Here is a 27,180-nt window from a genome sequence, read left to right as displayed (position 1 = left end):
AAGCTTAATAATATTTGATCAGTGCTGAAAGTAATAAAATAATTCTTCTTTTTATTTCTTCTTGCTGCAAAAGCGTTACGCCGTTGGATATCAAGGATAACATGTGACCCATATGCTCTTGGTGCACCTGAACGTTCGTTCCTTAAAGATCTCAAAAAGCGATAGTTTATCACGTTTGGGTTTTTATCAAGTATAAATCGTTTCAAAACGACTTCATTCAGCGATCTAGTAAAGATGGGCAAGTTTTTCATCCGACTAATTTTTCTTGTAAAAAATTTCTCTGCTGGATAATCTCTATTTGTGTTGCCCGTGAAATTAAAACTAGCCCTTTTGTGCATTATTGATTGAAGTTCACGCAAGATAATTGGCCTACTTTTGAGACGGCGCTGCGTCTTGGCAATTACTTCCCTGGTTGCGCTTCCGCCAGACTAAATTATAGCAGTCAGATAAAAAAAACGCAGAACTTTTATTGCTTGTTTTCCAATCATGACATCACAATGCCTGTTTAAAGTTTACGCTTGTGGAGCTTGGGATATGTTCCGTTTTTCTGTTATCGCCAAGGCCGACTGGGCACAGATCTGTTTTTCAGCTTTTCTTTGTATAAAATATTTTTAACTTTATATATTTTAATTTTCTTTAACTGGTTATAAAATTGGGCCACAAAACTAAAATTGTCTTCTTGAAAAATGAATTATGTCGGAAAGCTTGCCTATATTTGTTGCTGAACAGTCTTGCGCCGATAAAACGTGTTATTAAAAAACTGAACAGAGACAATACATAAAAGTGATAAAGTTGTATGATATGCAGTATCAGGCTTGATATTTGATGAATTGTCATGGAGATAAACCCCAAAACACAATTTTTGTGCGTGTCTGAGACATTTTCTTTTAACAAAAGATAATCAACGGTTTATTGCACAGTGACTGCAACCAACATACAACACAAAAGCACAAATGAACATCGTCATTATACCCATGTTCACCAGGTTAAGGTCATTCCTACTGAAGGGAAAGGCCAGGAAATCCGAATTAGGAAATCTGCACCATTACAACCACTTTCAGCCACATCACGTAATGCGGTTAGGAAGTTTGGGCTTAGCCAGTTTCGGATAAATTCCAACTGTGATCGATTGATGACTAAAATATCATCGGGGGTTACGAGTAAAGAAAATAGTCACTGGACCACATTTTCTCAAACTGCCATGCCTAATTTTGTTTAAAGCTGCTAGAAATGCGAGAACGCAATATAGATGCTTTTCGCAAAACCTAACCCAAGATATAACCAGTGTACCAGATTAGAAACATGACATTTGACAATTGGAAACTATAGTCGACAACTAAACAAATAAAATACGCAATAAATAATATTACGCTTAAAAAATCGTTCAAAAAGCGGGCAGACATTACATCGCACAAATGTGTATGTGACGACAGGCATGTTATCGCTGTTATAACTCGAAATTAATTATAGAGAAAGGGACGACGGGAGCAGTCATCTCCAAACTGAGGGCCAGGGTTGAGCATTCAATCGTTCCTTCCACGTCATTTTCCGACTCGAGAATTTCACCCAATTGTTGCCTGTAATGCGATGAAGACAAAACATTAACCCTTAAATTTCAAGGTTTTTTAACTATACGCTGAACAACTCCCTAATAAATTAAATTAATTGAATAGTTTACTTAAAATAAGCTATTGCATAGTAGTTAAACCGCAATATAAGGTGGAGCGCAATTACAACAATTTTGTTGGTTAATCTACAGTTAATATGATTTCCAAGCCGATCAATCCGCATCAAAAAGTTTGTGTATGTGAAGAAAGTGATTATCGAATAAAAACACACGGGATTTAATATCTAAACTCTTTCCTTACAGGAACAACATATAACAAGGCACATAGATATCTTAGTGTAATATACAGTTAAGCTTTGGGGAGAACGGGTTAAGGTTGGGACTTATCAAATGTATTATGGGACTTACCAAACGGTATGGGAGGTGAGGTCCATGGCAACAGCATCCTGTAACAACTTTTTAGAGTAGCTTTGCTTTCCCATACAACGAAGTACGGCCGCAAGTCTTTCTGTAGCTGCAAAGAAAGCAACACGTTTCATAGTCAGGTAGGTCATCAATGTTTCTGTGAACAGTGGTTGTTTTATTTCGTGCGCCAAAAGGTCATAATTAATTTCTGCGACCGCTAGGTGTGTCAAACATGATGCTTGCGACCTTGGTTCAACTTCATCTACCGTTGAGTAAACCTTTATTAACATCCCGAAAGGTTTGCACACCATGCGGAAGGATTTTAATGTAATTATGTCGTTGCCTCGTCGCGTATAATGTTTGTGCTGGCAATGTTAATATAAATACTAGACTGTGCAGCTCACAAAGCAAAATTAGAAGTTTATATACAAGTGTATGTGAAATTACTGGCAGTGAAATTGTTTGGTGTCACAAAAGCATGGGTAACCACGTTTACACCGCTATTAATGCTATATTTGTTTGAATTAAAGATATTTTGCGTAACTAGATTAAACGCACAGTTTGCTTATTTTTTTCAAAATGACAACACGACGCTGCTTTCAAATCTCACATAACGCGGCTCAAAAACAATCGTGAATTTGTTATTTTTTCCGCGGATGAATACAAATCAAAACAAAGCGACATCGATTCAACGTCGCGAGTCGACGAGAAACGAAAACAAACAAAAAAAAATTCGTTAAAAACCGAGCGTTGATTTCTCACCCTTCAAATTGACCGGATCAATGGCGAGTGTGTTATTGTACATGACGCTTGCTTCTTGCAGTTCGTTCTGGTATTCATGTAACCGTCCTCTCTGTAGGGGAAATTATGCATGAAATGGTCGTATTATAAACACGTTTGTTGATACCAGCGTACAATACACAACCTATACAACCTCTGATATCACTCTCATTGTAGCGAGAGTAACCACCCCAACTGCAACGCCCGATCATAATAATAATTGGACGAAAATGCGGTATATTTTAGTTATTGTTTTTAAATATTCTGATGTACATGCAAGTGTGAAAAGTTTGGGTTGTCATGTTTAATCGAAATGGTGATCTGTCTAAAGCAGGAAAACTTTCAGTTGAAGCTTGCTGGAAGCATATTGCCAGATATATATATATATACACAAATAGGTATTACGTGAAGTGGACAAACAATGTGATATGCAACTGTAATCTAACGATTGTTCGCATAACCAGAGTATATTATCAAAATAAACCCTATCGTTGCAGCAGGAACAGCACATTACCTCACGGGATTATGGTTAGAAACGTTGGAATGCCAACAAGAGCAGCTGTACGGTTGACGAAAGGGCATCAATGCATAGGACATACGTGGGCGTTGCCTTTCAGTCCAAAATATTATTTTGTGTTTCGGGGTTTTAGCAGACAAACCAATAAACCGCAACATGCGCATTCCCTTTCATAACCTGACATCGCATTATATATTAATGAACGTAAGACGGGAAAGGATGCATAAGGGAAGTCGCGCCGTCATGCTATTCGTTCCACACTACGTGACTATAATTGAATACATGAATGTCCAAGAAAAAATACAATCACTTTGAAAACGTGTTGCTCTGTTATTTTAAACTGCTTTAGGTGTTTTTGTTTTTGAGCTTTATGAAAATACGGTGATTTTTGAATTTTATACCAGTGGTGTACATCAATCACACCCTAATGAAAAGAGCCTGGTTATATTTTTGCATGCTTAAAGTTGGAAAAACGTTACCGATGAAGATTGGCTTTATAATTTTGGGATGTTTGCATAAAAAATCCAATCAAATTATTTAATGTAACCTACAGAGTCTCCAGAAGGCTTCATAAAAATTACTATACTTGCTACTAAAAGTGACAAATACGTAGCGCTACACAGCACACCAACATACGCAGGAAGCTCCTTAGCACATTGGGGCAGAAGTGGTAACACTTTTCGACTTGCCAACCAGAAGTTACCAACAGTTTGGCAGACTGGCCAATTGTCTATGCTAGCATAAAGACTGTTTACATCATACACCATATGGTTAAAAGGTTCACAGGCTTCGCAACCAAGGCATTGCAGTCACGCTGGATCAGCCACTTTTCCCGACATGTCGGAGCGAGATCTGAAAAATCAAGCTCCCGGTGAGGTTTGAAATGTGAAGGTCGCCTGACAAGTTGTGCGCTTGCACAATATACCCTGTGAAGCCACTGAGCTCCTGTAGCTCAGTTGGTAGAGCGTTGGGCCTGGTTAGCCCATGGTCGTGAGTTCAAACCTCACCGGGAGCTTGATTTTTCAGATCTCGCTCCGACTTGTCGGGAAAAGTGGCTGATCCAGCTGGGCTGCAATGCCTTGGCTGCGAAGCCTGTGAACCTTATGATCAGAATATTAGAGCTGTGCAGTGGGGCGATCCTGCCTTGCTATGCGAAAGCATGGAATTACTTCTGCGCTATATGGTTAAATATATTTACAATGTTCAAAGTTTAAAAACTTGCAACTGAAAAAAATTCCCACCTAAATTACATTAAACTGCAGTATGAAGAGTGACATTAATTCATACCAAACCCTGGCTGGCCAGTTTGCAAGAGTCAATGGTCCAGAGTTTGCCCATGTCTTCACTAGAATGTATACATTTACAACCTACCATGTAAACCACGTTGGGCGAGAGCGGGTATAGTTGGTTTGCCTCCGCTACACACATCTCCGCTTCATCGTATCGATCCAACGCCAAATAAACTTCTGCAACCTGAAGCCAAACTTCACTGTGGACCGACCACAACAGCGCCACCCTGCGGAACAGATTTATTTGTTACGTCCGGTTTAAATCAGACTGCCTAACAGTTTTTCTTTGCAGAGCGTGGTGTTAAAGAGAAGGGCGAGCAGTCAGTACTTCTTTACTGCATATACTTAGGTTTTGCGTTATAATATATGTTAAATAACACATTTGTCCACACGTAACACCAACCGAGGTCGAAGATCAGCGTAAGAGCCGAGATCAGATGCTGCTTGCTCCCACCGCGAAATATTAGCGAACGTTGAACCTACAGAAACAGTTAGAAGTAGTGTCTCTTATGATGATAATTCCTATGATAGGTTCTCGTGATAAAATGTCGCGGCATTCACCAAAGTGTAGGGTTATTTATTGGAGATAAAAGTTTAGGATTAGTACACACCGGTTTCTAGCTCCGTGCCGATGGATTGATTCGCTAAGCTCCGTCTATCGCTGGTCGTTCTATCGGCGGTCGCCTCGAACCTTAGAACAACACACATGGGATTACTCAGCCAGAACCAAACACACTTTGCAGTAGTTTTCGGGACACGTATTATAAAAAGGTTTGGGCGAATTTAACTAATACCTTTTAAAAATAACCGTTAAATTTAAGTTGAAACAAATCACATTGGAGTTTATAAAATGTGTATCTGAATCGATTTTGTTGATTCTAAAAGTTTTTGAAACGACGTTAAAAAACGACGCGTCTGTATAAGTGTATGGAAAGCACCAATGTACACTCACACGTCGGTCTTGGGTTTTTCTGACCAGAGATTTAGGAGTTCGTCGCATGTTCTCAAAGCCTCGTCATTTTCCCCCATGTGTAATTCAAGCTTACATTTGGTTGCCAGCAAACTGCAGAACGAAACAAGTTCATTTAGGACACACACGTGGTCATGGTATGGTCTGTATTAGGTAGGGATTGGCACTTTTTGACACAGCACGGGCCATAAACTACTCAAAAGTTGAAAGATAGGCCAATGGGCAGTGCGAGCATAAAGTGGACAAACAGTGTTTAAACTACAGTTTATGGACTAACCCATTGACAATAATTGACGTTTACAAGTTGCACAGAAAAGAAAAAAGTGATCACTAAAATTACGTTTTACTGCAGCATGAACACTTTGACCAGTGTTATAAATTACCCCGGCGTTTGGCGGGCAAGAATTAAAACCCAATGGGCCAAATTTTCCCCATGTTTAGTCTACATACCTCAAATTGCCAGGGTACATGAGGAGGGTGGATCGGAGAGTGTTTTTCGCCTCCCCGTATTGTTTTCGCGATGTTTGGAGTAAAGCAAGAAGGTGAAGACATTGAGGATCTTCGGGGTTCAGATCAAGAGCTTGATGAACCTGCAAGAATTTTTTTCTGAATATGAATCAGTAGTTGTCAACGTATCGGGTTCGAGTGACCGTTCGATGCTTCCATAGGGTGTCCGTATGGACAAGAGTAAAATTCTGATTAAAATTAACATTTATTTTCTATTTTCCCAGTTTGGTTGTATTAACATAATTTTGCGATAAATTTTGTCATTTATTTTCTTTTATTTGCAGTAAAGTTACTGATATGTTGCATTTCTTTTTATGTCACGAACATTTATCTATTTGTTTCCCTAAAATAATGGGTACATGACTACAAAAAGGCAAAGTCACTGGCTTAAATATTCACGGGGCTACAAAAATAAATACCTTTATCTCAAAACTAAGGTTTGTTTACCTTGGAAGTTAATATGTTCCAGGTAATTATGGGCATTTTAATGCAAACATGTCGAAAAAAGCGACCAACATGGCAATAAACACGTTTCGCCTAATACGAGCACGATGAGGTGGAGGTTCGTAAATTTGTTGGCAGCCATCTGTGCCGCATGTAACTTCCATCATACAATTGTATGAGCAACAACTCACCTTCTTGAAAGCCTGCGTCAGTTTTCGGCTTCGAGCAAATTCGAGTGCAAGGAAAAGACAAGGTTTGTGGTGGTTCGGATCAGCTGCATGCGCCCTGTACATTCACGCATACTGTATAAGCTGGGTTTTTTTTGTGTCATTTGTCTGTCATTGACCCATTTTTTTTAGAAACGTCACAAAAAATAAAAGCCGTTTCGGACACAATGTCCCAAAGGAAATTGGCTGGTAGATTATTCAAATTGCTTACATTTTTGCGAACGAAAGTATTATGACGTAAATGACCAAAATAAATTGAAAATGTCCTAAATTTTTGCTGGCACTTCGGTCATTTGACAGAAATTTTTTAGCGAAAAAAAAACCCAGTGTATAAGCACGCTAAACCAGTGCGGCCCACGTATATATATATCTTACCGTTGCACTAATACATTATTTCCACATCAAATTAATTTCTTCAAAAAAAAACATTCATCAGAAAAGGATATATAAGGCAAAAATTATTTTCACATTGAAAGTGCATTGTCTTAATAAACATTCTTTTTTTATTGGGAAGCCCTTTTCAATACATTTTAGCTGCAATCTAACATACCACCGGCCAACTAAAGCTGTTTTTTTATTTTACAAGTCCGCAAGTGCAAAAAGTTTGCACTAAACAGCACATAGTGTGATTGGACTTACATTGCAAATGCTTCAACTGAGTTTCTGCGCCATTCACCGCATTCAGAAGATGACGAGTCTGAAGGAAAGGTAAAGTTGGGATAATCATGCAACTTTAAATGAGCATTCTTATAAAATATCGTCTATGCGTCCACATAGACGGCAGAAAAGACGGTGGTTGAGACAGTGGCACACTTATAAAAAAAGCATAATCCCAGGGGCAAGTTTTGGTCGGAATTAGGTACAGATTAGACGGATGGGTGCCTGACTTAATAACCTACTAGTTGGGTACATCATGACTGGATTTGGCATTTATTGATATTGTAGATTTTTACACACAATCAATGATTCCATTCACTTTACAGAAATACTACTAATTGAATAAATTTAATGCGTTTTACAATATATTTATAACGTTGATATACATCATATAAATTTTGACTTTTTCACATGTAAAAGTAATAGCAAACAACATACTTCTTGAGGCTTTTAGTGACAGACCAACACCGAGGCACATGTAAGCAACGGATTTTAAGCCCTCATCATGATCGCCCCCGTCTGTTTCTCCAGCTTTAAGTGCAGCCAAAGCCCTGTTGCTAAACTCAATGCCTTCATCATAGTTAGGTGGTTGCTGTTGTTGATAACATGCTTTCGCAGCTAGAAGTGCAGGCACCGGATTGTCAGGTTCAATGCGACAGCACTCATTAAAGCTTTGTATGGAGCGGTCAACCTGCATTGAAATATACAGAAATATTGATGTACAAAGATACAAAATGTCGCAGTAAATTATCAGCATAGCTTGAACTGTGGAATTAATCCATGTATAGAAGATATTTTATTTTATATCTTAAAATTTGTATGTGCGCAGTTGCAAACAAAGAAAAGTACGGATGCGTTTAAACCAGTTACTTGAGAAGCAGATGTTTAGGAAACATGCCAATAGAAATATATATCACGGGAAACAACCTCGAGCATTATCTACTGCAACTATAGCTTCATAGCAAATGATAAAACATTATTTCCTTCTGTTAGCACCATTGTTTTGCAACAATAGGGGATTTTTTGTATCTACAACTCTGTTAAATTGTTCATCGAGTCTGGAGAAGGCATTAATAGTAAAACGCTGCAGTGCCTGTTAGAACCAAGGAGATCGTTTGGTTTTGTGCAGTCACAGAAAATTTTTGTCATAAAACTCGATCATTTTCCTATCTTTGCCGATTAAGAACACATCTGCAAAGTACACTGGTCCACGACTGTTTAAGTGGACTTGCGATACTAAGCATACACAAAGATATCGATGTTCCAGTGGTTATTGATACATATTTACTTACCGCCTGGATATACTGTGAATGCCAGATAAACAAAGCAATGTTACTGATTGTATGTAAAGTAATGTTAATGAACCCCCAAAAAAGCTTACCTTGCCAGCTGCTGAGAGTGAGAGTGCAAACTGATTCCACAAGTGAAAATGATCAAAAGCATATTTAAGCGACTTTTCTATGCACTAAAGAGAAAATGTAAGAATTTAAAACATCTGTGCTTTGGTGAAAGAGTATGGAATTCAGTCATTCAAACTTACAGCACTAAATAAACCAAACTGTCCCAGTGGTACCAATGCAACTGCCAGTAAATTGTAGAGGAACTCAGCATTGCGTAGAGTGTGCTCTCTGCTGCTGGCATGTACTGGAGACATATCAAGCACTGGATCCATGTTCAACTGTTTATAAAATATTATTACTTAAATACTGTATTCCTATATTTTACAATGCCTGTGTATAAGGCCACTTTCTTCCGGTAATAAGTAACGCAAATATTTGGATAACAATGGTCAAAAAGGAAAAGGGCTACGCAACTATTCGGTTAAGTTAAGTTCCCATTTACAATTTCGTTTGGTTAAGTGGGGTTGTTGAGAACTTTTTTTAAGGGTAAAACAAACCAGCTAATTGATATATTGTACAGGATAGCATTTGCAACAGCAACAAATAGTAATACTGGAAATGCTATAAAAACAAGTATATGTATGTACCAATGCTTCTGATATTCGAATAAGCAATATTGCCTCTTGCTCAACCGAAGTTGGACAAAACAACCTGAAAATAGAGGTAAAACATCCTGGGTTACTAAAAGATAATTGACAAGAAAACTTTGGTATTAGCTAATTTACTTTTTGGCCGCAGGTGTTTGGGCTAACTTTACTGCTTTCACAATGATTCATTAAAAAAAGGTGATTCACCTTGTAGGTGATTTTACATGTGTTAAATAAATTATCTACTACCCTGTTGCTAATTTTGTCAAGTATAATAAAAACGAAATCAGTGTTTAATGCTTTTATCTACTTCTAACAAACCCGCTGTATCGAGTAAATAAAGATATGCAAATAAAAAAAAGCGGGAAGTGAAAACAACATCACAAATAATAAAATCGCAAGTGACAGTGGTTAGATTGTTCACACCAGATTCTGTGCAGTTACATACACATGCAAAAGAAATATGTTGCACCTTGTATGAAACATGAAAAAGAAAATGTTGTGTTTGGAACAAGAAGGTCAAATCGGTATGAAAAGGTTAAATGAATAAATTTTCGGTTGCCATATGTCAAGATTTTCTTCAAATGTTTGAGAGTTTAGTGTTCAAAACTATGCATTGAGGGAAAAAGTGAAAATTGTGTTACATTTGATAGATGAGTAATTTTTAGTTCACTAGTCTCTGAAGAACGTCAAAATATTTAGATTGTGTCTAATCAATATTGTTAACCTTGTAAGTTGTTTTCTAAAATATCAGGTGGATATCTTGAAGTTATTTTTTTAAACCCTAACGGGGCAGCAACGTTTTTGAAAAAGGCTTGCAATGAATGGTTTCAGTAAAATAGGTAAATCGTATTAGGTAAGTTTAGCTACAAAACTGCATGTGTACTATTTCCAGTTCACAATGCTGATCATGCGCACCCATGCACTCGAGTGAGCTAGTAAGAAAACATGCCACTCGTGACTACAAAACTCAGCTCTATGAGCATATCACTAACTTCTCTCCAAGAAAAAACTTGGGTTTGATCTGACTGGTGTTTGACAAAGCCACCGAACTAGGGGAACCACCGTCACCAGCAGTTACTATATTACGAGGGTCTGACTTCTTTTCAGTTATTGAGTACGGTGAGTTTGAAGATGGAGAGTGATCGGAATCAATCAATCCTTTGTTGTATTCCAACCTGGACATGCCCCTCAGAAGGATTGTTGCCAACTGGCATGCTAAGGTCTAGGAAAAAATACATTTATTGGATTTCACAAATATGTTTAGACCTTTCATACAACTAACAGGGTAAACTGAGGTAAGATGGCCCCCTCACGTAAGACAGTCCCTTGAAACATTGACAATTTAATAAAGAAATAGCACAAGGATCCAGTTGATTTTATGCCATGCTGTTCAGGTAAGATTACCCCATTGTTTGAAATTTCCGTTTGTATAAAGAGTAGTTGACAGATGAATGGAGGAAAACTACGAAATTTATCCTAATATATTGCTATTCTATAGTAAACGTTCTATTTGCACATAAAATTTTCAGTGTACTTAATTACTGCAGTGCACGAAGATCCCTCTCCACTGATATAGATACTATATGTACTACTACATACTCCCTATTGAAAATTTTTTTTTTTTTTTTTGATTTACTTTGTATTCGGTAAAAAAATTACTGTTTTTGTTTCAAATTTTTGATAAAACTTTTTAAATTTGTATAGGAATATCCAAACAGTCTTTTAGACAATAAAGAATTGTTTTTTTTTTATTTTTGAGAAATATTATGCAAAAAAATTATGAAAAGAAGGTACTGCAGGTTGAAAAGCACTGCTTTAATCCATAAAGGTAAGACAGACCTTTAAAAACATCAGGTAATAATTTCCAAACCAATGCACATGATTGATTGAAGTTTTGCAAAAGGAAAGCAGAGACTCTGTCCCAAACATAATCAGCATTTTGGGTTTAAACGTGCAGGTAAAAATAAAAAAATATCGCCTTCTTGCTTAAGGGGACCATCTTCAGAGTTCAAATTTCATTCAAAGCTCAATTCACAGTTTGGCACAAATTGTAACATGTACTTCAAAGTAATAATAAGTAACTTTTTATTTGTGTTTGAATTATTAGCACCAGTACATACCTGTCTGATGTGATAAGTATGTGTGTGTAGCACCTTCATTGCATGACGCAACAATTCAATGCCCTTCCAACAATCACTGGAGAGAACAATACAAACCAATAAATACAAACAAACACATGACTAACTTTAGCTTTTTAAGGTTCACAAAAAATACAACTGACAATCAGAGGACCTTTAGTTGAGCGTTGTTCAATCAATGTAATGTTATTTAAAATTGTACTGCTCTTCTGGCATAAAATATACATGCTGTATTTCTTTGACGTTTCGTCTGCTATGCGGCAAGACTTCTTCAGGTATGTAATGTAATTCAGGATACTCACTTGTTTTTAAGATGGAGTATGGAAGCTCGCTGTAAGGAACTCTCAGTCACAGAACTAACAATTGAATCATCACTGGCAACGCTTCCTTGGATGCTGGGAAAAGCCTTCAGGAAAAAAAATATTAGGTTGCTATATGTTTGAAATCAATTTCTCCTTGTTACTCTGTCTCTTCCAATCAGGTATTTGAAAAGCAGTTCACCAGCTTGTTCGTACAGTTCCAAAGATGCCTGTATTCGATCATTCCCTGGTAGACTAGATTCCTGCTCCAGACACAGACCTAGCACAATATTTGACAAAATTTCTCATGTTGACATATATACCAAAAAGTTATGACAAAACATCCATTACCCACCTTTAATTGCATAACATTCAGAAAGAATTCGCAAGAGATACAGGTGTGAAGTTGATTTGAGCAATGATGTCAGGTTAATTTCAGAAAAATGTTCCTGGCAAGCCATAAGGTTTCCTTGGGCATAACTGATTTTCACCAACAGCAATGTAGATTCCGCAAAGACATCGAACTAAAACAAAAGCAAAAGTTAGTTTGTCTGGACACACACACACACACACATATTTCAGATTTGAAAGTTTGTAATTTGCGCAGAGAATTTTTCTGCAAAGCGCTGACTATGTGGACAAACTGACATTGTTTGCCTGTTGATGTAATGGCTATAAATTATTTTCCTGGTTTTGCCAAAATAATTGTGAAATCAGGCATACATTTAGAAATGTAAAAACACATTTTAATATTCAAGAACTAGTCTTGACAATACTATACAATTAACCCCGAGGAAGTCTCGCCAGGTGGTAGACGAAACATCGGTTTTAATAAACACTATAGAAACTTAAGTGCCAGAAGAGCAATTTCTGTTAAATACTATACATAACTGAAGATTTGACAAACCATTGTGTCTTTGCAATCAGCCCTACGAATTGCACTCAATCTATCCTTAATGTTAGCCAATGATCGGTTGGCAATAGTGATGTTGTCTGGTCTTGGTTCATGTTCCATTAGGAATTTTTCAAGCTCTATTTCGCATTCAACAAGTTTGACAATTGGATCTAAAATGACAAACATACTGATAAATTCTTCAAAACTGAAAATTTGATAACCCAAAATAAGTTTGCATGAAAATTTAGACTTACCTGACATTCCATATTTCATTGAAAATTGTTTTATTGTTTCCTTGACCTTCTCCAATTGTCGTTCGTTGCGAATTTTGATGATTTCAGCTTCAAGTTTATGGCGTTTAGCAGACATGATTTTATTTGTATAACGTATATGCCTAAGACAGTTTCTAGTCCAGTGATCTCAAACTTAAACTGATAGAGTAATCTTTTACTAAAACCGACCCACTAACCAAAACAAACATCAATCTGAAAGAATCAAATTTTTTTTCATAAAATGTGTTCCGCTTTATTGAGTAGCATTTCACAAGAAGGTTTAACCAAACTATACCCTACAGTATAACTAATACAATCGAATGTTTGCTGGGTTTATAATATATTACACCTGGTTGGAAAATTTTGCAAAATAATTCACTCGCCAATAAATTCGCACTGATACAATTACAGAAATCTGAGGTTTTGTTGCAGAAATAAGTGCCTTTTTTACATGCTCAGCCAAGCATAAAATGTGGGGCTGTTTTCGCATGCATTTAATTACTATTGTCATTCTGGCAGAATCCAAAATTATTGTTTCGCAAAATGCGTTCCGCATCAATGAGCAGCATTGCACAAGAAGGTTTAACTTGTACAAAAGAGTTTATTGTTGGTATATATCATACCAGTAAGCATTATTTTGCAAAATATTTCACTTCTTAATCATTTCGTACCAATACCTCTGTAGAAGTCCCAAGTTTATATTCAAAATAACCTGAAATACGGATCTTTTTGCTTATTTTTGCATTGCCGGTGACGTCACATTCAATCAAATGCTGAACCACTTTCCGCTTCATAGGATTTTATTTAAATCTCAGTATCTGTCAAGGATAGAGTCCAGAATAGCGTGAAAGTAATAAAAATCGGTAGAGATCCCACGTATTCCATCAGAATGACCTGAAACACCAGTGTTTTTGCGCTTTTTTGCATTGCTGGTGACGTCACATTCAATCAAGTGCCAAACCACTTTCCGCTTCATAGGATTTTATTTAAATCTCAGTATCTGTCAAGGATGGAGTGCAGAATAGCGTGAAAGTAATAAAAATCGGTAGAGATCCCACGTATTCCATCAGAATGACCTGAAACACCAGTGTTTTTGCGCTTTTTTGCATTGCCGGTGACGTCACTTTCAATCAAGTGCCAAACCACTTTCCGCTTCATAGGATTTTTTTTAAATCTTAGTATCTGTCAAGGATAGAGTGCAGAATAGCGTGAAAGTAACAAAAATCGGTAGAGATCCCACGTATTCCATCAGAATGACCTAAAACACGTGTGTTTTTGCGCTTTTTTGCATTGCTGGTGACGTCACATTCAATCAAGTGCCAAACCACTTTCCGCTTCATAGGATTTTATTTAAATCTCAGTATCTGTCAAGGATAAAGTGCAGAATAGCGTGAAAGTAACAAAAATTGGTAGAGATCCCACGTATTCCATCAGAATGACCTAAAACACGTGTGTTTTTGCGCTTTTTTGCATTGCCGGTGACGTCACATTCAATCAAGTGCCAAACCACTTTCCGCTTCATAGGATTTTATTCAAATCTCAGTATCTGTCAAGGATGGAGTGCAGAATAGCGTGAAAGTAATAAAAATCGGTAGAGATCCCACGTATTCCATCAGAATGACCTGAAACACCAGTGTTTTTGCGCTTTTTTGCATTGCCGGTGACGTCACTTTCAATCAAGTGCCAAACCACTTTCCGCTTCATAGGATTTTATTTAAATCTCAGTATCTGTCAAGGATAGAGTGCAGAATAGCGTGAAAGTAATAAAAATCGGTAGAGATCCCACGTATTCCATCAGAATGACCTAAAACACGTGTGTTTTTGCGCTTTTTTGCATTGCCGGTGACGTCACTTTCAATCAAGTGCCAAACCACTTTCCGCTTCATAGGATTTTATTTAAATCTCAGTATCTGTCAAGGATAAAGTGCAGAATAGCGTGAAAGTAATAAAAATCGGTAGAGATCCCACGTATTCCATCAGAATGACCTAAAACACGTGTGTTTTTGCGCTTTTTTGCATTGCCGGTGACGTCACATTCAATCAAGTGCCAAACCACTTTCCGCTTCATAGGATTTTATTTAAATCTCAGTATCTGTCAAGGATGGAGTGCAGAATAGCGTGAAAGTAATAAAAATCGGTAGAGATCCCACGTATTCCATCAGAATGACCTGAAACACCAGTGTTTTTGCGCTTTTTTGCATTGCCGGTGACGTCACATTCAATCAAGTGCCAAACCACTTTCCGCTTCATAGGATTTTTTTTAAATCTCAGTATCTGTCAAGGATAGAGTGAAGAATAGCGTGAAAGTAATAAAAATCGGTAGAGATCCCACGTATTCCATCAGAATGACCTAAAACACGTGTGTTTTTGCGCTTTTTTGCATTGCTGGTGACGTCACTTTCAATCAAGTGCCAAACCACTTTCCGCTTCATAGGATTTTATTTAAATCTCAGTATCTGTCAAGGATAGAGTGCAGAATAGCGTGAAAGTAATAAAAATCGGTAGAGATCCCACGTATTCCATCAGAATGACCTGAAACACCAGTGTTTTTTCGCTTTTTTGCATTGCCGGTGACGTCACTTTCAATCAAGTGCCAAACCACTTTCCGCTTCATAGGATTTTTTTAAAATCTCAGTATCTGTCAAGGATAGAGTGCAGAATAGCGTGAAAGTAACAAAAATCGGTAGAGATCGCACGTATTCCATCAGAATGACCTAAAACACGTGTGTTTTTGCGCTTTTTTGCATTGCTGGTGACGTCACTTTCAATCAAGTGCCAAACCACTTTCCGCTTCATAGGATTTTATTTAAATCTCAGTATCTGTCAAGGATAGAGTCCAGAATAGCGTGAAAGTAATAAAAATCGGTAGAGATCCCACGTAGTCCATCAGAATGACCTGAAACACCAGTGTTTTTGCGCTTTTTTGCATTGCCGGTGACGTCACATTCAATCAAGTGCCAAACCACTTTCCGCTTCATAGGATTTTATTTAAATCTCAGTATCTGTCAAGGATGGAGTGCAGAATAGCGTGAAAGTAATAAAAATCGGTAGAGATCCCACGTATTCCATCAGAATGACCTAAAACACGTGTGTTTTTGCGCTTTTTTGCATTGCTGGTGACGTCACTTTCAATCAAGTGCTAAACCACTTTCCGCTTCATAGGATTTTATTTAAATCTCAGTATCTGTCAAGGATAGAGTGAAGAATAGCGTGAAAGTAATAAAAATCGGTAGAGATCCCACGTATTCCATCAGAATGACCTAAAACACGTGTGTTTTTGCGCTTTTTTGCATTGCTGGTGACGTCACTTTCAATCAAGTGCCAAACCACTTTCCGCTTCATAGGATTTTATTTAAATCTCAGTATCTGTCAAGGATAGAGTGAAGAATAGCGTGAAAGTAATAAAAATCGGTAGAGATCCCACGTTTTCCATCAGAATGACTTCAAACCAGGGCTTTTCAACTTTTTTGCGATTTTTAATGAGGCCCAACGCTCCACCAGATGAGCTGTACATGATCGAAACGATTAGAGAAGTCAGATTTTGGCCTATGCAGTGTTTCGTGCACAAATTGCCTGGCAAAATTTGCATTTACGATATCCACCATTGTAATCAAACAACACAGAAATGTTTACATTGCATGCTATAAATACCATAGCTGCCAAATGAGGGTTTTCTCATTGTGACGATCCTGTCTCGTTATGCGATAGCCTTTGAGGTGCTTAATATTATCCGATTGGGAGTTTGTATTGACGAATGGTAGTGGCGAAATCGTCGGATTCTAACCTTACTTCCATACCGACATTAACATCCTTTGCAACACTTCTTGATTAAATATGCCAATTGCCCATGCTGGTTGACTTGATTCGATATTGTGCATGTTTAATTTCGGTTTACGTCGCTTTATAAAGTATGTTGATACACATACCAAACGCGTTTGTTAGTCTTTTCATAAACACGCCTAACCCTTGCGAATATGTACATGTAACCATTTATGTTGACTTCCTTTTAATACGAAGGTTGCTTAGATTTATGTTTCGCCTTGTAAAGGGCGTCATCAGTTTCCGTGGAATGCAAAACACATATAAGCAATGTGATAAACATTTGAAAATAGGTCCAGGAAGTATCAAACCTTTTACTCAGCACTATAGATACGGTAATCGGTCGACAGCCTGCCAGGGTAGCTTGGTTCCATCATCCAGTAAGGTTTGAACAAATGATTTTTTCTCTCGTTTGTTTTCCTTTTTGTATTGCGAATGTGCATGGTCGCCATTAGGCCTATTATTAGCATTGCGCACACCTTTATCGTCAATTTTGCGTGTAAAACGTACTGTGAACATACATTATTTTTCAAACATTTTTTTTTACATATTGAAGTACATCCCAATATCAGGATTAAGTACTTTGTAGCGTCATTCGATTTAAATTGCGATCGTGTGATGCAAACCGCCTTTGACATATGGGTGAAAATGTACTCGCAATCGCGTTGATAAGAATTTGCATTGACACTCACCAAGCCGCATTTGGGACAATGTCAGAACTGGAAGCTGTATTGATAAAAAATTTGTCATCGCTTTCCATCGTTAGGGGAGTTTGTTTGTGACAGGGATACTTCACCCTACGTAATGGGCTGGGGCTTTCTTTCCCAAATTTTATTTACGAGCCCAGCACTGTCTTTCTCTCACAATATCGCATATCACGAGACTATATGTTTATACGGTAACGCTTTTCGCCCTTTCTGACCGTTCTATTTGATTCTAAATATATTCCATTTTATTTTATGCTATTTAGTTACATTTCATCAATAAACAATTATACCCAACTGCCTGCATCTTAGCCAAGTGCACTGGTAAACGACAATTCAAAGGCAATTAGCCAGCATAATCATCGTGACAAGTTGCAACTTCACATTCAAACCCTAAACGTATATTATGTTGTTTTGGACATACTGTTGGCCAGGCTTGAAATAACGAGCACGTTCGTTATGTTGTTTGGGACATCGGTGTCATAATTCGCCATATTGTACGCGTACCTTAGATAACGTGCGTGTGTCGTAATAATGAACGTGCGCGATATCTAAAGCCTGGCCAACAGTGTCAAATTCCAAATAAGAGCGACATCATGTGGAATAATAAGGCACGCGCGCGTTAGTAAGCAACACGTTCGATATTAGTGTACATGTACCTTAACAGGATATATTTCATGGCCAACCGCGTCATAAGTCAAACTGATGTACGCGTACCTAGTTAACGAACATGCAACTTATTAAGGTGCTTGTAACTTAGTAACATGTTAAGTTGGCCGACAGTGTCATAATCTTAGGTAAAATTACTTGTACTATCGTCGTATATTTTCATTTCAAACAACAAATAGTTAGCTTCAAGTCAAAGCTTATGGGAGTCGATATGCCCTTGTTTTCTGCTTTTACTTTGCAAATATCACTCATGTATCCATCTTGTGGATATCTGTGGTTCGCACCGTTTACTTTGATGTATCGCAACCCCAAAGAGAACCTAAAACGTGAGGTTTTACTGCAATCAACTCTGCTTTTTGGCAAGCTTAACACGATTAAATTGCGACGTAAAGATGCAAACTTTGTAAAATTATTGTGTGGCATTGCAAGCGCTGTAAAATTCTTTTGAATGTGGGCAGCCCATGCGCATTAAAACAAAGTATGTACATGTTTACTATAACTTAAAATCAAAATAATTTGTAAAGACATATGCGTACGTAAAAGTACAAGGTTAGCTGAGAATACAGCGCAATTTCGCTGTTCAAATGTTTAATTCTGGAAAAAGAGGACAAATTTGACAAAGGATAAATATGTGAAAAATACATTTCCGGTACTTACAAATTTGTGCGGGGCCATGGTATATTTGGGCCTGTGATGAAACACTTAGATTTTTAAGCAGTTGCGATAACATTTGAGGATTTGACATAGATCTGACGCTACCTGCCACTAGATGAATACATGAGTGATATTTGCAAAGGTGCAGAAAACAAGAGCATATCGACGCCCATAAGCTGATGACAGTACATGTAATTTTACATAGAATTATGACACTATCGGCCAACTTAACATGCGCGCACGTTAATTAGTTACGTTAATAAGTTGCATGTTCGTTAATTAAGTACGCGTACATGAGTTTGACTTATTACACGGTTGGCCATAAAATGTATCCTATTAAGGTGCATGTACAGTAATAGCGAACGTTTCCGACTCATGAAAATTTCAGCAATCTTTGATCCTGTTACCAGTAGGTACTAACCACAGATGATGCAGAAATGTTCATGAACTCAATTGTCAAAGATGTGGCAGTTATCAAAACTCCTGATAATCTAAAACTGTCCGAAAAAAAGTGGGCAATGTTTTTCTTTAATTGTGCCTGTTTACCCAATTTGTTTCTTAGATTTAGTGGCCACCATGAAAATTGTGTTTCTTATATGTTTGTGTAACAAGCAAAGACGACTTTCACCTGTGATACATCAACATCATGCACAAATTTAACATTTTTTAAGAGTAAATATCATTTCATTTGAAAATGTTAAATCAAAATATTTATTTTAACAAGCATTACCTTTACGGTCATTTGTATTCACTACAAAAAGAAGGAAAAAGAATTGGACGCATATTGCACAATAAAACGTTCTTTGCAAGTTTATAAGTGTGACACATTGTGATTAGAAGGGAAAATGTATGAGATTGTGTGAAAAATCGAGTGTGCCACTCCATTAGATTTTGCGACGACATAAATTCTGGACAAATATAGAGATTTAAAAAAATCCTATGAAGCGGAAAGTGGTTTGGCACTTGATTGAAAGTGACGTCACCGGCAATGCAAAAAAGCGAAAAAACACACGTGTTTTAGGTCATTCTGATGGAATACGTGGGATCTCTACCGATTTTTATTACTTTCACGCTATTCTGCACTCCATCCTTGACAGATACTGAGATTTAAAAAAAATCCTATGAAGCGGAAAGTGGTTTGGCACTTAATTGAAAGTGACGTCACCGGCAATGCAAAAAAGCGCAAAAACACACGTGTTTCAGGTTATTCTGATGGAATACGTGAGATCTCTACCGATTTTTATTACTTTTACGCTATTCTTCACTCTATCCTTGACAGATACTGAGATTTAAAAAAAATCCTATGAAGCGGAAAGTGGTTTGGCACTTGATTGAATGTGACGTCACCGGCAATGCAAAAAAGCGCAAAAACACTGGTGTTTCAGGTCATTCTGATGGAATACGTGGGATCTCTACCGATGTTTATTACTTTCACGCTATTCTGCACTTTATCCTTGACAGATACTGAGATTTAAAAAAAATCCTATGAAGCGGAAAGTGTTTTGGCACTTGATTGAAAGTGACGTCACCGGCAATGCAAAAAAGCGCAAAAACACCCGTGTTTCAGGTCATTCTGATGGAATACGTGGGATCTCTACCAATTGTTATTACTTTCACGCTATTCTGCACTTTATCCTTGACAGATACTGAGATTTAGAAAAAATCCTATGAAGCGGAAAGTGGTTTGGCACTTGATTGAATGTGACGTCACCGGCAATGCAAAAAAGCGAAAAAAAATCACCCGTGTTTCAGGTCATTCTGATGGAATACGTGGGATCTCTACCGATGTTTATTACTTTCACGCTATTCTGCACTTTATCCTTGACAGATACTGAGATTTAAAAAAAATCCTATGAAGCGGAAAGTGTTTTGGCACTTGATTGAAAGTGACGTCACCGGCAATGCAAAAAAGCGAAGAAAAATCACCCGTGTTTCAGGTCATTCTGATGGAATACGTGGGATCTCTACCGATGTTTATTACTTTCACGCTATTCTGCACTTTATCCTTGACAGATACTGAGATTTAAAAAAAATCCTATGAAGCGGAAAGTGTTTTGGCACTTGATTGAAAGTGACGTCACCGGCAATGCAAAAAAGCGCAAAAACACCCGTGTTTCAGGTCATTCTGATGGAATACGTGGGATCTCTACCAATTGTTATTACTTTCACGCTATTCTTCACTCTATCCTTGACAGATACTGAGATTTAAAAAAAATCCTATGAAGCGGAAAGTGGTTTGGCACTTGATTGAATGTGACGTCACCGACAATGCAAAAAAGCGCAAAAACACACGTGTTTCAGGTCATTCTGATGGAATACGTGGGATCTCTACCGATTTTTATTACTTTTACGCTATTCTGCACTCTATCTTTGACAGATACTGAGATTTAAAAAAAATCCTATGAAGCGGAAAGTGGTTTGGCACTTGATTGAATGTAACGTCACCGGTAATGCAAAAAAGCGCAAAAACACACGTGTTTCAGGTCATTCTGATGGAATACGTGGGATCTCTACCGATTTTTATTACTTTCACGCTATTCTGCACTCTATCCTTGACAGATACTGAGATTTAAATAAAATCCTATGAAGCGGAAAGTGGTTTGGCACTTGATTGAAAGTGACGTCACCGGCAATGCAAAAAAGCGCAAAAACACTGGTGTTTCAGGTCATTCTGATGGAATACGTGGGATCTCTACCGATTTTTATTACTTTCACGCTATTCTGCATTCCATCCTTGACAGATACTGAGATTTAAATAAAATCCTATGAAGCGGAAAGTGGTTTGGCACTTGATTGAATGTGACGTCACCGGCAATGCAAAAAAGCGCAAAAACACTGGTGTTTCAGGTCATTCTGATGGAATACGTGGGATCTCTACCGATTTTTATTACTTTCACGCTATTCTGGACTCTATCCTTGACAGATACTGAGATTTAAATAAAATCCTATGAAGCGGAAAGTGGTTCGGCATTTGATTGAAAGTGACGTCACCAGCAATGTAAAAATGAGCAATAAGATCCGTATTTCAGGTTATTTTGAATATAACCTTGGGACTTTTACAGAGGTATTGGCACGAAATGATTAAGAAGTGAAATGTTTTGCAAAATAATGCTTACTGGTATGTTATATACCAACAATAAACTCTTTTGTACAAGTTAAACCTTCTTGTGCATTGCTGCTCATTGATGCGGAACGCATTTTGCGAAACAATAATTTTGGATTCTGCCAGAATGACAGTAGTATTTAATTTACGCACGGTAACGCATTTTGTGTACGAAATTCCGTATGGCTAACGTAAAATTTGTTTTTTTGGCTGTATTATTCCTGGCCAGTAGTTGGTGTTGTTTAATGTTGTGTAATTAGCCAGGGGGCTGACACAAATATATATAGTGTTAGAGTTATTAACGCTTGCAGGCAGTGTGTGGTTTGACACAGCTGTTTACAAATAAAAACCAATTTTGGATTGATGGTTCGACAACCTTTAGATGTTAGGCGATGATATGTACCACAAGAGTGTGTCATAAGTAACTACATACCAGTGTTTATCATTAAGGAACTGGTGTGGACACACATACTTTGCTGGCATACTCTTTTTAAGGTATGTGTCCACAATGCATGATGTGGGAATTATATTGGTCACCAAGCTACTACTTCCAACTTTAAAACTGATAACACAACGTTAACAATGGATTAAAACAAGCATGCTTGCTGCAAACTGCCAAGATTCAAGCTAGACTGCCATTAATATTGATTATTTTGCTTCCAAGGTTTATTTTGGTTTAAGGGTTTTTCTTATGTGTAGGCCTACATTAACAACAACAGATTTCAAACAACACATCCAGTTGAATTATAATGTTTTTTTGGGTATCCTGCATGATTTCCCCTTATTCATACAGTATAACAATTATTAGGACAGATTATGTAGGCTACATTTCTTTGCAAATCGTCATGATGCAATATGTCATTTTATGACATCAAAACTATTTTCCTAATTTTTACCTTCCAGCATAACACTTTTTGGGTCTTCTACCAATATTTATGGTGACATGTTTCATGTTTAGAAGATCCTTTTAAGTTTTGTGATGTCATTATCTGCAAAATTAAGTTAGTAATTTTGGGGGATTTCCCTTGCGAGAGACACAGTTAAACTTCAGTTTTTTTCAGGCTCAATTTTTGAAATATTTCGCAGTCTTCAACGTCATTTGACATATTACAACAACAACAGAGAGTAATATGATATTAGGCCTGAATTGTGCTTGATGAAAATGTTGTCAATGCATTCTAAATTTATTAAAAAAACAAATTATGATCAACAATCCATCCATACGAAGATAAAGCTTCGAGCAATTTTTTGCGTACCCTTCGCCTGTAGTTGCGTGAATATCTTAAAATCCGTCAAACACCTCGTGAACTGCATGTATTTGACATAACGCCCTGTGTGCAAAATGCACCTTGCAGTCTCCCACTCCAGTCAAGCCACGGACTGTACAAGTCGAGGGAGTCGCCCATTTGCTTTGCACTCTATATTTGTCGGAATTACATAGTTGTAATCGGGTTTCCAGCACCACGTCGCTCATAAATTTAACGCCAAGATAGCAGAATAGAAACATGATACCAGCTTCACTTTTAGAAACAATAATATCTGGCGGTTCGCCAACAAATTATGCTTCATTAATTTTGCGCCTTTTTGGGAAAAACAGGGTGGCCTTGTCGGTATTCCACACATAAAAGTGACTGATATGTACAAATGTTTCATTTATGAAATGACGATTCTTTTTCTTGTGTGGGTGGCCAAAGAGCAACAGAAGTATTGTTGGGCGTTATTTTAGCGCAAATACATCGTGCAGTTTCTGATCTTGATTGTCATAGCAGACGTATAGGTTAATATACGTAGGATACATATCGACTTGTTTACTTGCATTTCAAAATTTCAAAGCGTTGCAATAACCCTTTTTTTTACCGAACTATAACGCCAAACGACCTATCCATAACTTCTACAGCATTAAACTTCATGTATAAATAAAATCTGGGTTGACTGACTGGTTAGCCGAAAAACGATTTTCATGGTAGGCCCAACTGAAAAATAGAAGCTCCAAGTCGGTGCCCACAAACTGATTTACAACTAAACGAATTAAACATTGTTTTCTGCAGGCCTGTACTGTACTAAAGTTTCTTTGTTTAATAAATATGGCACTGAATGATGAAATGACGGTCGTAGAAGCACTTGAAGCGGTGAAAGGAAGCATTTACAGCAACAACTTCGCCGAATCGCAACTTCAATACGACGAACGAAGCAAGACGTACGACATACAGCAAAAAGTTCTCGGAACTGCCTTTCCCCAAGCTGCAGCGGATTTATGCATGAAATACACGGAAAATTCCGAGGCCACAGCGGTGTTAGACCTTGGAGCAGGTGATTAAAGTTTTGTTAGATTTGGTGCATTTTTGTTGTCTGTTATTGTTTTAAAATACCTTCTTTTGAGCGTCTGTTTTTGAAAATGGTAAAACGTAGGCAGATCTACATTTAAAATTCTGTTTAAAAATTTAAAATACCACAATTCTCATGTTTGTGTTGTGGTTTCATGGTGACATTAACGTTTTGGTTTCACACAGGCACTGGAAATGTAAGTTTATGCCTAAGAGAGAAGAACTTCATTGGGAAGATTGATGTGTTGGATGCCAACATTGAAATGCTGTATGCCGCGTTCAGAAAGAAACTTGAATTCCGGTTTGTACTCGGGACATAAAGCGCCGCAAAATGCAGCAGAAGGCTTTTGTGTCTGGAAAATCGCTGTCAGAGAATTGCAAATTTTTAAGACACTAAACTTACAGATCTATGTGTTTTGGTGCTTCGATTGCTGTCCGTCGCAAATTTCTGTTTGATGCTAGCCTATGTTATGCAATCATTATAACTTTGGGGTTGACAGCTTAAAGGTCTGAAATAGCTATAAGAGCAACTACTTCCTTTTGGTGACCCGCTGTGTCGGCCAATAAGACCACTATTAGCCAATTACGAATCCTTGTTTTGTACATTAAAGATAGGGGGATATTCGTCCTATAGCCTTCGGCGCAATAATCTTTTGTGCTGATGGATCTCAAAAAAAATTTCTTTATATTATCCACTGTCTGTTTCGGGAAACTAATTACACCATTTAATTTGTTTAGAAACATCGTGCGCCACATAGTGGATGACGAAGGCAACCTTCCATTTCGTGACAATTCTTACCACGCGGTTTTGTGCATTTCTTGTTTCTTCGCTAACAACTTTCCAACAACTTGCTTGAAGGTAACCCAACGTTTCTCTTGCAGTCTTATTGCTTTGCCACAAACGTAGCAACATTGTGGCAATATTTTGATTAAATAAGGACGCAAAAAGACGCAATCTAGGCTCAGGAAACATTCCTCAACATACTTTTACCGGCACGCGTATAACGTAGTGAAAAAAAACTGTATTTGTTTGTTCGATTTACGAAATAATATTACTTCTCCATGCATTTCAGGGCATCATAAAAACACTAAAACCTGGTGGGATTCTGATTTTCAGTTTAAGGAAAGGCGACAAAAACGAGTACGCCGATAGAGTTAAATCTGAGGTTGACGCATTAGAAAGCCAAGGCAAGCTCGTACAAGTGGAATGTAAAGAAGTACAAACCTATAAGCAGTTTACTGAGTGGTCTTCCATGTTTTATGTTTACAAACGTTTGTAAATTTTGTCAAGCGCCGCTTGCACCATATTACATCAAAATCTAACACGCATTCCTTTTATTACTTTATATCTGAAATGATGTTTCCTTCTACTAATGTTTGTTGTTGTGGTGTATTATATGGCGATGGCTAATATGAACGTAACAAAGCCTCAACGTACACTTGCAAAGCGTACAATGCAGACAAGTTTTAAAAAAATGAATAGAGTATTTCGTGCTTTTTGTAAACTGTTTCACAAACGTGCGTTCTGTATAAAGTAGGTGTTCTCAAACCTTATAGGCTCGCGACACAATTGGATCCTCTGTAGTTCGTTTGCGTCATACCAGACTTTTAAGCCATTTCAAAATTTAAAAGCAAACAACAGGTGGCCCTGGTTAGGTGAACAAATTCGGGGTTGTTTTTGGTTCCGAACGTTGTTTGTTTTTAATTAGTATCATTGAGGAAAAACGATTTGTAGCCTGTAACATTTTGATTGCACTGGTAGCCTGTAACGTTTTATATAAAAAAAATTCGCGGCACACCTAATAAACCAGCTTCACGGCACACGGTTTGAGAAACCCCGGTTTGAAGGAATTATACATGGTCTCGGAACGGAATGGCACAAATAAATCCAGCTTTGAATGTCATTTGTAGCAAAGCACCTATAAATGGAGAGGCTCCATCAATATTTAAGGTGAAAAAGTTATTGCAACTGCATTGGATGTAATGCTTCTTAAACATTTTTGTTCTGAAATCGTTGGACGACGCTTTAATGATAAGTACACACTTTATTGATGATAAATAATACATTAAATTTTTTCATTAAAAACCTTTGTATTTCACGACTCCAAATTGGGTGTTGGCCCACAGTTTTAGAAACCGCGTAATAGAGCACAAGAAGGACATTTTATTCTTTTACTTTTATACAAACACGGCCTTACTGATATATACACTATTCTTTGAATAACGATGATTCGAGTCAAAAAATAAGGTAGAAGCCACATATTCGATGCAGTATATACACTATAAATTGTATCGTTACATTAACATATCATTGGCAAAAATTATGTGTTGTCATTGTATGTAGAAGAGCAAGTACTCCTGCCTCATAGAGAGTCTCATGCATTGGGGCCAATTTTCTGGTTGAATGAGCAAGAAGTCACGTGGTATAGCCAGGGCGATTTCAGCGTGTTTTGGTGCAGTTTTAGTGTATTTTTGCTCTTCTCAGTCAGTCAGACATTTGGTGCAGGGTGCTGTGAAAAGTTTAGTTGAAAAACCATCAAAATGTTCAAGGGGATGTAGCTCAAAATTAAATCACAGAAGTATACCTTAATTTGTGATTTTATGTTAGGCCCGCCTCTTGGCTACGCAGTAAGGTCACAATTAGTTTCAAGATAGTTGCTTAAAGCACCCCCTAGGGGTCATTTCGGGCCCCGATCAGTCAATATTTTAGCTAAATGGGATGCAAAAAAATGTAAGATGGTTTTGCGAAAAAATGAATCACAAAAACCTCATCCAATTTGCAATTTAGTGTTGGCCCTAACCCTTTTCTACGCAATGGCAAAAAAATTGTCACAGGAAAGTTGCTTTTGTTGCCCCCTGGGACTGTTTGTGCTATCCTGTAGGACAAAAGATCCTCCTGGAGGCTCCTCAGATCCTTGCTGTGTTTTGGCGGATGCAGCTGCAATCAATT

At 37.6% G+C, this 27,180-nt stretch overlaps 2 protein-coding genes and 1 non-coding gene across 4 annotated transcripts; 2 read left to right on the top strand and 1 right to left on the bottom strand.

Moving 5' to 3' along the window:
• Positions 1–834: 834 nt before the first annotated feature.
• On the bottom strand, positions 835–13,150 carry LOC145910530 (tetratricopeptide repeat protein 7B-like). Of its 2 annotated transcripts, none has more exons than XM_082997683.1 (21): positions 12,940–13,150; positions 12,698–12,855; positions 12,146–12,314; positions 11,955–12,070; positions 11,794–11,897; positions 11,474–11,549; positions 10,346–10,575; positions 9,351–9,414; positions 8,904–9,041; positions 8,745–8,828; positions 7,802–8,054; positions 7,346–7,403; positions 6,671–6,764; positions 5,979–6,118; positions 5,511–5,621; positions 5,170–5,249; positions 4,962–5,037; positions 4,641–4,785; positions 2,735–2,825; positions 1,976–2,081; positions 835–1,577 (listed from the first exon to the last, which is right to left on the bottom strand). In XM_082997683.1, the coding sequence occupies exons 1-21, from the start codon at positions 13,052–13,054 to the stop codon at positions 1,448–1,450; spliced, it is 2,538 nt and encodes an 845-aa protein (XP_082853809.1). In that variant the 5' UTR covers positions 13,055–13,150; the 3' UTR covers positions 835–1,447. The 2 variants fall into 2 exon arrangements, with proteins under 2 accessions (XP_082853809.1, XP_082853810.1); XM_082997684.1 differs by having other exon boundaries at positions 10,451–10,575.
• Trnat-ggu (transfer RNA threonine (anticodon GGU)) lies at positions 4,211–4,284 on the top strand. Its single transcript has one exon. It is a non-coding gene; the product is annotated as a tRNA-Thr (tRNA).
• Positions 13,151–23,958: 10,808 nt separating the features above from the next.
• Positions 23,959–25,999, top strand: LOC145911759 (demethylmenaquinone methyltransferase-like). The gene is made up of 4 exons (XM_082999187.1): positions 23,959–24,216; positions 24,417–24,531; positions 24,969–25,089; positions 25,304–25,999. Exons 1-4 carry the CDS (start codon positions 23,991–23,993, stop codon positions 25,508–25,510), a joined length of 669 nt encoding a protein of 222 aa, XP_082855313.1. The 5' UTR covers positions 23,959–23,990; the 3' UTR covers positions 25,511–25,999.
• Positions 26,000–27,180: the final 1,181 nt, after the last annotated feature.

Source organism: Ascidia mentula, chromosome 8 (genome assembly GCF_947561715.1).
Source record: "Ascidia mentula chromosome 8, kaAscMent1.1, whole genome shotgun sequence".
NCBI classification, from domain to species: domain Eukaryota; kingdom Metazoa; phylum Chordata; class Ascidiacea; order Phlebobranchia; family Ascidiidae; genus Ascidia; species Ascidia mentula.
This window is presented reverse-complemented; position numbering and strand designations above follow the sequence as displayed.